Source organism: Panthera tigris, chromosome C2 (assembly GCF_018350195.1).
Source record: "Panthera tigris isolate Pti1 chromosome C2, P.tigris_Pti1_mat1.1, whole genome shotgun sequence".
Classification (NCBI taxonomy): Eukaryota; Metazoa; Chordata; class Mammalia; order Carnivora; family Felidae; genus Panthera; species Panthera tigris.
This window is the reverse complement of record NC_056668.1, coordinates 153,353,109-153,369,841: the sequence shown is the minus strand read 5'-3', so window position 1 is coordinate 153,369,841 and position 16,733 is coordinate 153,353,109. Positions and strand designations below refer to the sequence as shown.

The 16,733-nt window shown below is 44.0% G+C and overlaps 1 protein-coding gene across 1 annotated transcript in view; it reads left to right on the top strand.

The window, feature by feature from the left end:
• Positions 1-16,733, top strand: part of ARPP21 (cAMP regulated phosphoprotein 21) — a 154,577-nt gene that overhangs the window by 72,060 nt on the left and 65,784 nt on the right. Inside the window, exons 12-15 of the mRNA XM_042999106.1 lie at positions 2,157-2,194; positions 4,016-4,075; positions 8,125-8,354; positions 15,048-15,278. Coding sequence (XP_042855040.1) covers positions 2,157-2,194; positions 4,016-4,075; positions 8,125-8,354; positions 15,048-15,278 — 559 coding nt within the window. The remainder of the gene's footprint in view (positions 1-2,156; positions 2,195-4,015; positions 4,076-8,124; positions 8,355-15,047; positions 15,279-16,733) is intronic.

The window sequence follows — 16,733 nt, the reverse complement described above, 5'->3', positions numbered from 1 at the left end:
TGGAGGAGCTCATCCACGGTCTTCCTAGCACGTACTGGGATCCCTCTTCTGTGACAACCGACGAGAAGGCGTGTGGTGCACCCAGGTTGGGGTGGGGTGTGGGAGAGAATTCTGTAACCCATTAGGCAAAATCGTTTTCTCCTTAAAAATTAAAAAAGAGCCCTTTATATCTGAGAATGCAGATAAGTGACAGCTTTAAAAGCTGCACTTAATTACTATGACAATTTTATCTTTCTCTGCTATTTAAATTTGCAAGTTATTCGCATGACTTTTTCAAAAAGTTTATTTTCATCAGCTACTGAATCACAGCCCATAACCGTATCTGTCCTATTTCTGCAAATGTGGCAGAAGGATCATGTGATAGATTTTTAGGACCTTTGCACAAACATTGGAAAATACTCTTGAGATACGTTTTTGGGAAAGTTATCTTTGACTTGCAGGTGCCTTATTATTATTATTTTTTTAATTCAAAGAATTAGGGAAGCTTAACTTTCCCCCCCCGAATACGACTAGATTAATGAGTCTGAAGAGGTCAGTATGTCTTTGATCAACTCCTTCAAAGAAGTAGAGTGTCAGTAATTCCAATACCCGGCATGAACCGCATAAACGTAATTGACCTCTTTCCAACCACGTGAGCTGAGTAGTAGGAGAGTATGGGGCTCGGAATGTGTACCTGAGACAATTAGTTCCATGACTTGACTCAAACCAGGAGTAAAACCAAACTAAAGGAGGCAAAGACGATGGAATATTTTGCTTACTATAAGGAGATCTTCGCAGGAATGATGCCAGTGGTACATAGATTGTCCTCGTTTTTGTTTATGCACATAAACATCGAATTAAAAAGATTTTCTGTAAAGCTTTTTTTTTAATCGGATTTTTTTTTCTTTTTGTTAAATAAGATGCTTTGCACTTGACTTTCAGGATGTCTGTTAAACGCACGAAGGTGAAAAGAGGAATGGTTTTAGAGATGCCCTCGCTGAGACACTCAGACCACTGAGGAAAGCACATTAGGTCCAAAGCTAGCCCTATGATTTAGCGGAAGGAAATGACTTCTCCACCAAAATGTAAAGAGAAACCAATATCCTGCTTGCCTCTCTGAGTAGTGGTTACATTAGCTGATCATTGAATTTAAGAATTCAATATTGAGAGGTCCTTATTTACCTTAGTTTTATTTTCTCTTGAATCGGACCTGTTAGGTCTCGAGTGATCCCTTGAGCAGGCCATTTATTCATCATTGAGAAAATCTGCACATAGAATGTGGGGTGTACGTTTATGTTTCGCAACTCAGTACTTTGAAAACGGTTTTAGGTGAATTCCTAAACACGGTCACTATGTTAGAGGATCATTGCACTATATTGCTTCGACTCCTCTCTTTCTGCTTGTTCAAATTGAATCAGATCTGCCTTTCCCCAGCACATAATGATAATAGAATTTTCTCTTCCCTGCGAGTGTATTAAACACAAGAGAGAAGAGCAGTGATAGCTAGGGGGACAGAAGCTAAGAAGAAAGTCACGTTGTTGTTTTTTTTTCCTGGGTGAAAAACAAAACAGAACATTAGACGGAGCTTGGCATCGTTTTTCTGAATTAACTTCATTTTGTTCTCAATTGTCTCTGCGTCCCCTCCCCCCCTCCTAAAATGGATTGAGGGCATGTCTTCAATCTTCAGTGTCTTGCAGCCAATCTGTTTTATTTCACCAGAGTCTGTCATTCCCAGGTAACAATTGCAGGTTTGTGGTTCCCTGACTGTCCGATCTCAGGTTGATGGTGCTAAGCGCACGCTTTCTGCCTCGATTTGAACCAGTCTTTTGGCTCTGGTCGGGGGCCGCATCTCCGCAGCCCCGGAATAAACCAGCAGCTCATTCACATCCCTCTACTTCTGACCGTGATGTCGAGCGGGCTAAATGTATTTGTAACCTGGAGACGCCCCGATGGGAAAGTACTTGTGTGCTGAATGAGAATGGTTTACGCTTCTAACTCTAACCAATTTTTCCCTTTTCTGCTTCCACTTTTTCAAAACATAGTACCTATGTTTCTTCATTCTTTTCCTCTTGGAGGGGAAAAGTAGCTTTAAAATCAGGCAAGGAATTGGGATCCTTCGGCACATCCAGAACGTCTGATACAATGCCTTCTTTTCTTTTCTTTTCTTTTTTTTCCAGTCAGTTTGCTCCCAGGAAAGCCTTTTTGTGGAAACCAGGTAAATGAAATTGAAATTTGCTTTTTCGTGTCATTAGAGGAAAAAAAGTCTGTCGTGTGTGTCCTGTGTATTCATAGGTATATATCCCATATGTAAGTGTGAGCTTGAATATATGTATAAGTAAATACATATATCTCTGTGTACGCACTTACATGCACACGCATATGTGTTATTTAGCATGCCTAAAAACCATTTACTTTGGGGAACTACTTCTCTGTTCTTTCCAAACGTAAGTTTGCACATTTTCTTTATTTAAAGCCTCAACTTCTGGTTCTTCCCGAGGTGGAATCCTGCTACCTTCACCAGGCATTACAAAGCATGAATGAACTTGCAGTTTCATTGGCTTATGCACTAGGCTGTTAATAGTATTTGTGTGTTGGGTATTATTAGCCACTTCCTGCGCCCCGTAATTCTATATAGCTATGCAAGCAATAATTGGGATAATATATTGGTTTAAGTTTCTCACTCTAACTTGGAAATCTAGCTAACCTGATCTAGAGTTGCTAACTTGGGAGTCAGGACGGGGCCAGTTGTTGTGAGATGGGTGAGTTATACAACTTCTCCAAGGTCTTGAGAGGATGAGTTGAAGTTTTGCAGATTTCACATACACTTTTTAAGAAATTGTTCTCAACTGGCATAGATATTTAAACGCTCCATTCATTCCACTGCAGCTTTTCAAGGGGAATTAAAGAATTCCACCTTAGCTGTATTAATCACGTTTGAGGGACATCAGAATGGGCAAGTTGGAATGGAAATATGGTATCCCTTCAAAGAGTGGTGCTTAATTTTATTTCAGGTGTCGGCTTAATGGGCGCCCCCGTAAAACTGATTAAAATGGAGGCTGTTTGATTAAAGTCTAGTACTTAGAGAAAATTTAAACCGGGCATTAGCGATGATTGGGGGGAAAAAAGCTATCTTTAATGTTAGCAGTTAGAAAGCTTCAAGTAACTAACCCCCTCGATTGAACAGCCTCTTCTCGAAGAATGGATGAAAGTGGAAAACACGTCTATAGAAGGCATTCAAAAACAACATCAAAATTCATATATACTTAAGTAAATAGTCTCTATGTATAGTTAAATTAAGAAACCATGGGTGCTAACATCTTAGGGATGATTCTGAAGCATTCTACAATTCTATATTCTAACCAAAAGGATGGAGTGTTTATAATTCGGTTTAGTGGGAAACCTTCTTCCCCAATCATCCAGCCAATCATTCTCCATGCCTTATGCCCGAATTTTATATCTCCTTGGATTTTGTATAAAAAGAGTGCTAATGCACTCACGTGCCCCTTAAATTCAAATTGAATCATATTAGTCAGTATAGTAATTGGTCCCATACATGCATTGCATATGAACAATTCTTGATATTTCCAAAAAGCAAAAATCTAATTGAGTGGATTCCCTACAAAAGTAAATACATTTCTTGGATACCTGTCTTTGGAATGTCAGTATTTCACTATGCCCAAGAAAAGAAGATAACTTTAATATTACCCAAGGGAAAAAAAAAATCACAACTTTTAATGTGTTTAATGACATGTCTGATGTATCCATACCGATTTCTATTATCTTCCTCGCCTCTTCCATTCCTTCTCTTTCTTCTTCCTTTCCTTCTTATCTAGTATCAGCGCCTTAATGCCAGGATAGGGAAAAATCATGCTGTCATTAATTTATTGTTGCAAAAATTCAACAACATGCACATAAAACATAGTATATGGGGTTGATCTGAAAGCAGGTATGTTACAATATAGGACACACCCATTTAGCATAGGAAATTCAGTGTCAGTAGGTTTTATATCATAAAAACCATGTTTTTCATTTCCAGTAGGCTCTTGGAAGACAGTAACATATGCAATGAGACCTATAAGAAAAGACAGCTCTTTCGGTTGGTATGGCTTACTTTTTTTAAACTGTGTTTTCAGCTTCTGTGGCAGAATCAATGTTAAATATAAATGTATTAGTGTAAAATATCTGTTCATGAAATAAACATGTTCGGTTATATCTTTGTAAAAGCTTGTTACAAAGCTAGTGCTGAAGCCGTATTCGATAATGTGGGATATGGGACCAGGAAAATATTGCTTTGTATATAATCCTTTAGGGTTCTCCTTCTGATTTGCTGTTTTTGGTGGAAGTTTTTTTGTTTGTTTGTTTTCCTTTTTCCCTCTCAAGAGGTCACTCTGGCAGCACACTGATTTAACATTCCCGAGTCAACTGTGGTGAATTACACCAAGTTAAAATTTCTCCGATAGCTTGCAATGATTTATACGTACCTGATATGGGAAAACAAACCAATGCTAAGTCCATTTGAGTAGTGGAATTTTTTATAGTCATAAATATTTCTAACGTTACTTTTTTCCAGCACAAGAAGGCACAGGATTGCTTCCAATTAGAATGAGTTACTTAAATCAAGGTCTGTGTGAGATAAGGGGACTGGTATATGTGTGTTCGTTACATACAAATATTATATATTTTAAGTTCTATATAGGCTAGCAGTTACATGAAAGCAGAGGGACCGTACCCATATTGTCACTACCCTATTAAATATATCTTTAGCATTCATTTTAGGGCAAAGGATACGCAGTTCTATCAATGTACTCAAGATGTAAAATAAATAAATATATATATATATATATATATTTTATATGTTACTGCTTTTATGAGTATTAGGATTCATCTCTATTGTAGGAAAGAGAAAACTTATTTGTTCACAAACAAATGAAACCTCTTGCCCACTTAGAAGGGGAAAAAAAGACCAAGAACAGTAAATGGGTTGTGTGCTCAGAAAATATCTTTTTGCAGTCAATGTGAATTTCGAACCTTATCGTTAGAAAAGTTAGACTGATTTGTTCCCTTTATACTTTGGCAGAGATAAAAAGATTTTTTCAAAATTTCCTTCACTTTTCCAGGTTGAACTACATAGGCAAATGCCTTACTCTGGTATTGCTAGACCCTTTACTTTCACACTTGTAGATTAAAAACAACAACAACAACAACACCACATTGCATTGTTCTTTTTAAAAACCCAGAGAAGAATGAGAATTTACCAGTGCTCCTGTACTTACACCATGATCTGGTTTCTTCAGGTCCATATAAATGAAATGTGAGTTCTTGCCCCCGATAGGCAAATTGGTTTTACATAGCCCCAAATCTGGTCCCCAGCCTGAACTATCATGTACTCAGATCAGCCATCGCAAATAGGAGGGCCATCACCCACCAAGTCACCAAGCACAGAGACCCAGGATGATGACTGAGCACAGGGGCATCCACACGATAATAACGCAACTCCAAGTATACATCATACTTAACTTGGTAAGAAAAATACCACGTTCAGATATGAAGGAAAATAAATGTCATTAGTTGTATTAATCAGCACAAAAACAGTACTTAGAGTACGTGCTTTACGACCCCCCTGGGATCAGATTCTTGTTACGTACATGAGGGACGACCGCTCTTGAGGACCAGACATCTCATTACCATTGTCTTCCTGGTTTCCAGTAGGAAGGGACCAAGACTGGGCTTAGGAGGGACAGGAAAACACTTGTGGATATGTTTTTTTCTATGACGCCTATGATTCTATACCGAATAGATGTGGAATTCAATTCTGGCCCTCGCCTTGCCAGTGCTAAGGTGAATAATCAATGGATAGACCTGTAAAAATACTGTTTCAGTGTATCAGTAGAGATCATAAATTAGAATTAGTTGTATTACTATGAATCTCATTCACGCTAATTCTAAAGCAGCAACTTAAATTCCCTCTTTGGGAATTTTGACAGATTCTGACGTGGGATGCTGCTTTGAGCTGGTGGAGAGTAGAGTAGACGACGTTCAGGCGATCTTGGGTGGCCTTATTGGCCAAAGGGTGTGGCCCAAGTCTCGAGGAGTTACCCATTGCCAGAGTGAAGCCTCCAGACTCCCGCACGCTCGTTTCCACCCAGGAATAGTGGTGGACATTCCACTGCAGGGACAGGCTAAGCCACCCCGGCATTTCCACTAATGGAGGTGCACCATGTGTGGGGAGAGGGACACCGAAGCAGAGTTAGTGATCGTCACCTGCGTACGGAGAGCTTCCTTCGGATGCATCCTGTATGCTGCGGCTAAGGACCACCCCAAATCTTTTCCTACCCAAAAGATTCTAAATTAGCTCCGTGTGAGATTACTGTCACAGCCCTGGTGCGTTGACCGTTATGAAATAATGATTTTGCCCAGCATTGTCAAAGTCGGGTCAAATTAATCGGAATTAAATGCAAGAAGAATAAAGTTGATTTGGGAACTTGAAAACAGTCAGGAATGGAGCGCCACACCCTTGAAAAGGCTATTCCGCCCCCCACCCCCACCCCAACCCTCCCTCCTCTGGCTTTCTTGAATTTCAAAGGAGTTTGAAGAACTCAAGCCACCTGGCCATTGGGTGTGTGTGATACCTTCTACTCCGAGTCTGGTCTTTCTTGAGATCATCTTTCTGAAGCCAGCAATCCCTGAGGTCCTAACAGAGAGAATATAAGTAAAATTGATGGAGGACAGGAGGGCACTGAGTGCTTTTCTGTGTGTGAGGTTTCTGCCCTCCCCTCATTTATGCGAAGTTGCAATCACAGACAAGCCTTTTCATTTTTATTATCTCTTGGATCCATTTACCTTCTTCAGTTCTTCTAAAACAAAGGAAAAGTTTAGTGAGTAAAGTTGAAACAACCCCTAAAGTTTTCTGTGTACCTTCTGTACAGTTTGGCTGGTGAGCGTTTCAATGAGACATGCTCACTCCTAACCTCTCCACGGTCTATTGTTGTCTTTAGAAGAGGAGACGACAGAGCTAGGGATGACATCTGTGAGACCGGGACCAAGACTTGGGCATGTCACGTTGCTCAGGGATAATGAAATTAGGGGTTGTACCCATTGCCCGTGATTTATGTTCCCTTTACTTACTTATAGTCCATGAGAACCTTAGAGTATTGTAATCATGTGTTATTTCCAACTGCAGGAAAAGCTTTGAAAATACTAAGGTACCCTTTAAACAGATTGGAAACCAATGAAAATGCAAATTTCATCCACTTTCTCTATGAAACGCTGGTGATTTTGTGTCTTAGAGATCTTGTGGAGTCGTCAAAATTCACTTCTGGGTATTGGATCTCTTCCTATACATTCACTCTTTTTCAATTTGAATTTTGAACCAAGGGGTTCTTTCACCGATGGAGCTTTTGTTATTTTCACCGATCCCCTGGAAAGTTTCGTGTCAGCGGAGTGTTTGCCCTGGTGGTGTTATTGTCGCAAGTTTTTCCACGTGAAAAGGACCGAAAGACTCTTTCCTCCGCCCACGAAGGTTAAACTCACTGGGCAAAATTCACACCCTCAGTCAATGGAGTCACTGCTGTGATTTCTGTGCTGTCTGTCAAAGCCTTAATGAATTCAGATAGACATTTCATAAAGTTAGGAAACAATGAACGGCCTCCCCGGCTCTGGGTGCGTTTTCCCATGGTCCAATTATTTCGTGCTAAAGGGACACCCAAAACTCCTCTTCGGTGAGAGTTGCTTTTAGAATCATTCAAGATCATAATTGGTCCCAGACGTTGATTCATTGTTGACTTGAGTCAGGAGGGTTTATCCTCCTCTCCTCTCCTCTCCCCAAGAGAAGTTAACAACTATGTTTTATACCATGTGTTGTTTTTTTTTTTCCTAATTGTTTCTCCTTCACCGGCAGAGGGATGGTGTGACAGTTTTAGGTGTGGTTTTTCTGTTTGTAAACACCCACATTGTGTGTGACATGTGATCTGTCTACACATCAACGAGGTATTTGTGGCACTGTTCGTGGGGCGACGGGGTTGATGGAAAGGGTTGCAAGAAGGGTCTCGTGTAGACCGCTCTTCCGAGAAAGTTGCCGCCCTGTGCCCGTGTGGCTCGTGGAAGGTAACGCTGTCCCTGTGCATCTTTCTGATGGCTGTGCTCCAGGGGCAACAGAGACGGCTCGGGGAGAGCAGCCGGGAGTCGACAGAGCAGCTCCGAGAATGAGCTCAAGTGGTCGGACCACCACAGGCCCTGGAGCAGCACGGACTCTGATGGCTCCAACCGCAATCTCAAGCCCGCCATGGCCAAGACGGCAAGTTTTGGGGGCATCACGGTGCTGACCAGGGGCGACAGCACATCCAGTACCAGGAGCCCCGGGAAGTTGTCCAAAGCAGGTAGTTAGTACTGAATGGGTTTGTGTCCTGTGCTGTTTCCCAGATTCTCCCCAACCCACACGGCCATCATTCCCTCTGGCTTCCAGTTAATTAATTGCAATTAATGGGTAGTGATTGCTGGCATGGCCGGGAAGTCAGAAGGTGCCGTTGCAATGCCGGTAGCGTCTCTCGCCCGCTGTGTGCCAAGGCCAGATCACTCGCTGAACCTCTCTCAGAGGTTGTGTATGTGGTTTGCAAAGAATCTTTGATCGGTGTTGGAGGCAGAACCCTGATCTCTTGAATAGAATCGGTTTCTCTCTTACTGTAGCAGTTTGCAGGTGTTTGCAGTTGGACCCAGCTCCAAAGTGCATGGTTCTACAGGTGAGAAGGTGTATGACACCCATCTCCTTAATGGCCCCCCGGGTCCATTTTAAAACCTCTTGACGTCACTGACCCCACGTCATTTCACCTTTCACACTGTGACATGTAAGCTGTTACAGAATTTTACCGTAACCCCCCCCCCAGCAAACCACCGTACTTTTAAATTCAATTATTTCTATAAAAATGGTTCCCAAGGCACCTGTACATGAACACGAGGAAGCCATTTTTTTTTAATTTAATGCTATGATTCGTTTCTTAAAACCTCACATTGCAAGGTGATTATAACATAGATAGTTGTGGTCCCTGCTTTGGCACGTTGTTAGTGTCATCGTTGGGCAAGTTATTTGACCTATTTGGGTCTCAGTTTCTCCATCCAAGACATGGGAATAATTGTGGTACCTATTATAATAATTATAGTTATATAATATTATAATTATTAATTATTGCAATTAATTATAATTGCAAGCTCATGGCAAAGGCTGTTCACTCAAAAAAAGAGTTCACGTACGCATAGCAATTAGAATACCTGGCAAGTTATATGCCCTCCACAAACACTAGTCCGTGTTTATTTTTATCATTGCCCCTTAATGCCTCCATTCCTGCTTTGCAAATAAGGAGACTGAGACTCAGAGAGGCTTGGAGTTCTTTTTTTTTTTTTTTTTCTTCTAAGTGCACAGTGATCTTTGGAGGTAGGCGGTTCAAGTTGCGTGGACAGACTTTGGGAGGCGGGCAATGATGAGAACCATTCCCTGGAAACAACTTGAAAGCGATGCAAGCATTAACCGCCCGGGGGGTTCATAGGGGTCCAAAAACTACCCATCATGGTCTGTCGTTCCCAGCTCCTCTGGCTCCCAAGGATCCCTCGCCATTGTTTTCGCATGATTTCCAAATGTTCTCCATCAAAATACCTCTTAGAATCCCAGGAAGCTGACAGGCAACCATTTTTACCAGCTCTCCACGAACTGACGTGTGGTTTTAGTATGCAGCGTTTCGGTTTGGCTTCGATGTTGCCTCCGAGGGTTCGGAGCTAGGGTGGGGGTGGAGAGCTGCGGTTCAGCGACACGTCCCGGGCGTCAGGACATACTGGGGGTGCGATCACAGACCTGGGGTTGCAGGGCAGGGAGCGGGGCGGGGAACCGGCCAACACCAACCGGAGGTCAGGCGTGGGTTGTCCTGATTTGTGAACGCTTTCCTAACGGCGTTTCACACTCACGCTAGGGGGCGCTCTCTGCGAAATCCAGGCTCCTGCTAATGGTTTCCCCTAATGATGATGTTGAAAATGTCCTAAGAAATTATCTCGTGTTCTCCGCTAGGGGCAGAAAATTAATAGCATTTGGTGACAGCCGCTACCGTATCTGTGTACATACCTCTTGCTCCTTGGAAGGATACAGGTGGCTCACACCGCCTTCTGTCTTCTGTCATCTCACCAATCGGTGAATTCTTGCTTTCTTACTCTAATTAATTGCTCTCCTCTCCCACTATTGCAGCAACTGAAGTCAAGAAAACCCACTGTGGTGCACTTGAGCCCTTGCACACGAAGAAAGGTTAAATCGTTTTAAATCTCCTTAAAATGCAGAAACCAAGGACCTTAAATGGTGCACTTAAAAATTCCAGCACACCGAAAGGGCTCTTAAGATTTTTAAATTAATCGTCATTCTCTATGCACCAACCCCCCAATCACTTCCAGAGAAAAGCTCTTTGGAAACATTTAAAACACTTCGAGAATGCTAAAATGCCATGTTCTTTGAAGAATGATTAGAAATTGTAAGTGCTTCAGACATTTTTTTTTTCCTTTTAATCTAAGTGTCTCCTTTTGAAAGCTTGTCAAGGTGCAGCAACGGAAGGCAAAAAAGAAAAAAAAAAAATTAAAGGCGATCAAGATAGAATGTCAAAACAAACTTACAATTTCCCAAGATGGTTTTATGAAGCAAAGCTGTCAGTTTTGCTGTCACGGATCCTCAGAACAGCACAAGTTTTCCATTTTTTTGCCTCATTACTCACAGTGGAATTGCAAACTTTTTTTTGACCTTTCAGAAACCAAGCCTGGAGTTATGACATTTAAGTTACTCTTCTCCAGCTCTAATTACATAGGTTCGAGCTTTAAATAGATAATAATGAGACCTTCTCCAGGTGGGAACCTGTTTTCCTGCATTTTGGAAGGAGCTTATTGCTGAAGTCTGAACGCACAGAAAGCCACCTGCTCTGAAGGCCTGGGCTGTCTTTCCCCTAAGGCATCCCCGCCACTGAGCTTAGAGGTGGTCGCCTGCCGGAGGCCCAGCGCCCAGCTCGGGAGGTAGAGGATGGCATCCTGTCATCACCTCCTCCTGGTGGAGGGGACTGGAAAGATGCTCCTATCCTAACCTCAGCTGCTTCTTGGTCGCGGCGACGTGGCTGGGAAGTGATGATGTCTCTTTCTTTCCACCCTGGCCACGCGATAGACACGGTCTTACCGTCTTCCTCTCTCCATTTCCGGAGCAGGGGTTCTCGGCTTCAGCTGCCCCAGAATCTCCTGGAGGATTTGTGAAAGCACAGATTGCCTGTTTTCAAACCAGGCTTTGGGAACACCAGCTCTGGAGACATAAGAGACCCTCGCATTTTGTGTTAGTGATTTTACGTGGCGTGCCATTTGGTTTTCTGGAGGCAAAGGTTCTGGAGCGTTTTTAGAGCCGACTTGAGACACTTCCTCTTTCTATCACTTCCCCTTCCGTATGTTTATTTTCATTACGACCCTAATGCGTCCAGGATGTTCTCTTTCTCCTTGCATCTCAGAAGCTTTGGGTCACTCTACTGAATTCTGACCCCTGAATCTGGAAAGATTTTCCTGAGTTGTTGATTCAGAGAAAAAGACTTACGGCTCAGGCTCCATATAAAGGAGAAATTGCATCAGACGAGATAAACAGGCAAGGAATGTTCTATTGATAACTGTTGCTATTGGGGTCAAATCTATTGTGCCAGGGGAGAAAGACTGAAATTAACCATGCACCAATGAATTGCAGGGGAAGTTTTTTTTTTTTTAAGTTTATTTATTTATTTTGAGAGAGAGCATGCGTGGTGGAGGGGCAGAGAGAGAGAGGGAGAGAAACTCCAGCAGGCTTCGAGCTGTTATTGCAGAGCCCGATGTGGGGCTCGATCCCACGGACCATGAGATCATGACCTGAGCCAAAATCGAGGAGGATGCTTAACCGACTGAGCCACCCAGGCACCCCAGTTGTTTTTTTTTTAAGTAGGCTTCATGCCCAGCACTGAGCCCAACATGGGGCTTGAACTCACGACTCTTGAGTTCAAGACCTGAGCTAAGATCAAGAGTTGGATGCCTAACCAACTGAGCCACCCAGGCACCCCTGCAGGGGGGGTTAAGTGCTGTAGGAAGGCGCTGGAAGGCGCTAGATAAGCACCAGGGAAGACCAAACAAGGTGGTTGGTGAATTTGACTAAGCCATCTTTGCTAATTGGTGCTTATCAAAGTCAGTCTTCTTTCTATCCGCCCACAGAAACTGGCAGACAAGGGCACCACTTGTCTTGATTATTACATTTCAAAGGGATGGCCCCCAAATCCTCCTGAAAGACGTGCCTGGCTTGTAAAACTGGTAAGAGGCTTGCGGAAGAGTTACACCTGAAAGGGGCAGACCCCCTCGAATAAATGAGAGGTAGGGGGACTGTCCTCCGGAAGAAACCAGTCTGAAGTTTGGTCAAGCTAAGGGGAACTTCAAGGCCATCATCGTCACAGCGACTCACCATTTCGTCCGGTGGCTTATATTTTACAGAAGAGGATACTGAGGTCTAAAGAAGTGGTCAGTTCACAAAGAAAACACAGCTACTCTGTGGCATAACTAGAACTAAAACTCAGGATGCTTCCTGGGGAGCAAGTGCTCCCTTAAGCGAAGGGAGTCTGTTCATTCTTCCCTTCTGCCCGGTCAGTTTTCCATTTTGCTTTGCCTCCTCATCTATCATACAATCCCCACCCCCCACCCCACCGCCACTTTGCTCTTTTCCTTTCTCTCTATCTTTTTAAAGTTTATTTATTTATTTTGAGAGAGAGGGAGAGAGAACACAAGTGGGGGAGGGGCACACACGGAGAGAGAGACAGAGAGACAGAGAGAGAGAGAGAGAGAGAGAATCCCAATGAGCTGACTTGGGGCTCAAACCCATGAGCTGTGAGATCATGACCGGAGCTGAAACCAAGAGTTGGATGCGTCACCAACTGAGTCACCCAGGTGCCCCTCCTGTCTGTCTCTTGAGCCTTCACCAGAGTCCCCCATTCATCTCCCTGATGCTTTGTCACCATACCTTCTGCCAGCTGCCCCTTGGGGTCCAGCTTCATCTTCTGAGCATCTCACTGGGGGCAGCCATTGGCTTTCTGTGCAGTGTCTCCTAGTACTTGGCACAGGCCTGGTCAGGGCCCTGGCCCCACCTGTATGTCGCTCAAGTGACCCCGGGCGTGGGGCGTGGTCCATGGGACCGCATTGCCTGGGTTTGAACCCAGAGTCTGCCACGCAAGAAGTATGCTTGGGAAATTGACTTAACATCTCTGAGGATTGATTCTCATCTTCAAAATGAGGTCGCTGTGAAACGAGATTGGATAATTCACACAGAGCGATTAGCACAGTGCTTGTCACGCAGATATACTGGTTAAATATTTGCACAGTTATCATGTCAGTCCCTGAGCAAAGGAGACCGGACACACTTCAACTCTCAGCACGCAAAGTCGTAAAGTTCTCAAATATCAATTTCATTTTTTTAGCCAGCCTTTGAACGCTTCTCATCCTGTGCCCTTTATCACCATGGCTGGCATGCATTCCAGATCAAGAACTTTGGGAATGCTGGCTACGCGTAGAATGTAGATTGTTCTAGATTGTTCTACGCATAGAACGTAGATTGTGCGTAGATGGTTACGGGCTCTTAAAAGCTGGATGCAAGGCAGCAGCAAGGCCAGTTACGAAACCTGGCTGCGTCGTGGCTGCTGAACCACCCCCCTAAGGAGGGATCGCGGTCTCCATCTTTGCAAGTGTTGAGAGTTTAAGCTAAGTTGCTTTCCTTCCTATCCTTCTAACCTGTGGAATCCGATTCTTCACATCATCTTTGCATCGCCTTCTCATTGTTCCTGATGAAGGCGTTGCTCTTCTCCAGCTGACGGAGGGGCACGGTATTGCACACTGGTGTTTCCAGGTGTTTGCGCATACTTAGTGCTCCATAAACGTCACTGTCCTTCTCCACAACTATGTCCTCCTTCTCCAAGCTCTCTCCGATGGCCCCTCTTCTCTGCAATGACATGCCGTATCCCTACTACTTGTTTTTAAAGGTCTCCAGTTGAACTCACGGGCACATTTTAGCGTCTTGAAAACAATGTTAGCGCTTCCTTAATATGTCCCCTTTAATGACACAGAAGAGTGCATATGAATGACATAAGCTGACAGTCGTGGGCTCATAATTTCAAAATCTTCTCGTACTCCGTTCTTGCCACCTATGGTACCATCCAAATCATCTGTTAGAATTCACTGATCCAGAAATGTTGCTTGGTGCCTTTTCTCTCCGATGCTCCGGTTAATATTCCATGCCCAGAACAGCCATGGTCAAGGGTGGCCGGAACTGCTTGTCTCTGGTCATGGTAAAGGGCAGGTAGTGCCTAATGGATGTGGGGTATAGCAGGTGTCTCTTTGTCCACGGTGCAGGGAGAGGGAGGTCGTTGGGTTCGATGCCACCTTGGAATCCAGTTACCTACATGTGTGCAAATTACAGAGTCCACAAACCTATTAATAGGATTTCTGTGAACATGTGAAATGTGCATCTTAAGCACCCTCCGTTGGCATGATCTAGTTTCCTCTACTCACATCTGAGGGGGAGAGATTATTCCTAGCCACGCCCTTTCAGAATGCAGCTTTTGGGGCATGTTGGAGAACCAGTACCTTAGAGACAGGCCGAGGATCAGCACATTCTAGGACTGACTCCTTCTTAGACGGTCGTCTCTTTCATATCCACCTGGCGTTTTCTTCTCCTGACTCCAGTAGGACGGGTTTCTGGCTTTAATTACGCAGGGTGATGGGTGTCTCCAGGCGCTGAGTCCCCAGCTTTAGGGTACCATTTACCAATGTACCACCCTAGGGGCATGTGGGCGGCTGAAAGAGAGTGCCCATTCCCAAGAAGTGGACATATCTGAAAAATACGTAGCAAACATCTCAATAAAATGTGAGCCCCAAATGTTGGAGGGACATATTTGTCGGCGCTCCGGTCCCGCGGCAGGCACCTCACATTCTTTAAGGATGGATTATGTAAACTAAGCCTTTGGAGCCTGAGCCCTCCGTGTTGGATGATTTCCTGATCCATTTCTCTGTGGCAGGCTCTGAGTCTAACAGCAGCACGGGCTCCTCCGGGTCGCTGCCCCGCACCCACGCACCTCTGCAGAGCGCGCCCCTGGCCCCAAGCGTGTCCACCGGCTCTCCTGGCTGCGTGCCCTATCCCGAGAACGGAGGAGGGGGCCAGGCCGCCCCTAGCACCAGCTACATCCTCCTTCCACTCGAGGCTGCGACAGGCATCCCGCCCGGAAGCATCCTGCTCAACCCGCATACAGGTTAGTTCCTTCCCTCTGCGACGGCCGGGGCTCAAGGTCAGAGTTCTGTGCATGTGTTTGAGCTTATAAATTCGTCAGCAAGTTTCTTGATTTAGGAAGAACGGATCTATAGCTGTCACCTCTGTCTCTGTACCGATACCAATATTTTTGAGTAGTTATCAATCTAGATTCTTCCCAGAAATATCCACTTGTCTCTCTGTCCTCTTGCCTTGACTGTGGTGTGTTTCATGTATTCCTGGGAGCTAAGATCGGAAACCGTGAAGTGGATGAGCTGGGAAAGACTAATTAAAATGCTGTGTTTTGTGGACTAAATCCCGGGCCAGTCTGTTTTTTTGTCATAAGTGTTCTTGCATCCGAGATATTTCACGAACTTGAGACATCGGTTGGGACACGTAGCAGATTCTTACCTATAGACGTTGCTTTCTGGCCTTAGAACTTCACCCATTTCCTGCTGAGGAATAAGGAATAGCACATAGGACAGAGGGAGAAAATTCTTGCATATTTTAGGGATTTTTAGGACTAGACTGGTTTTGGTGAGGTTCGGAAAATTGTTAACTTCGTGAGTACGCTTCTTCCAATGATGAGTGGTTCTTTCTTTTCGCAGTGGTCTTAACTGACCACTTAATTTCCACACTGATTCCAAAGGACCCAGATCATTGAGGAAATAGGCTAATAAGCATCTGCCCTCATGTGGGAAACTTCTCAAACAGGGGCAATTATGGCCATGCCTCCAAGGCCATTTGGCAATATCTGCAGACATTCTGATGATCTTGGCCAACGGAGGAGGGGGCTGCTATCGACATCCAAGAAGGTAGAGGCCAGGGGGGCCGCTAAGCACCCTACAGGGCATAGAGCGGCCCCATCTAGCAGAGAATGATCCAGCCCAAAATGTCAGTAGTGCTGTGGTTGGAAACCCTGGGTTAGAAGGCTTCACATTGGCTGGTCACTTCTTTAGAAGCCTTTATAGGTAACTGGAAAAACATTGCATCGTCTCAAAGTATGTCTGAGGTTTGGTTTAGATGATTCCAGTGTGTGTCCTTGATTCACGACACTTGAAAATGCAGAAGTGAATGAGAACCTCATAAAAGGGATCTGACTCAATCTTCTCACATAGATAGCACTCCTAGTAATTAGGAAATGCAGAGAAACATGAGAACGATAGTAAAATAGTTACTTGAATAATTGCCACATTTTCATGAAAACATATGGCACATTCTCAAGGCACGGTGTTTGAGACGTTTTGAAAATGCCATAAGCTTGAGGGAAAAGAAGGCATAATCATTTTATTGAAAACCATTTGAAAGCTTTCGGAATAGATACTTCTAAGGAGAATATTAGATTGCTTTTAGTTTATTTGGATCATTGTAAGCACTAAAAGCAAATTAAAAGAAAACCAGGATTATATTCATTTCTCTGGGCACTGATCGAAGTATGGTCTGACTCTGTTGGCTTAAA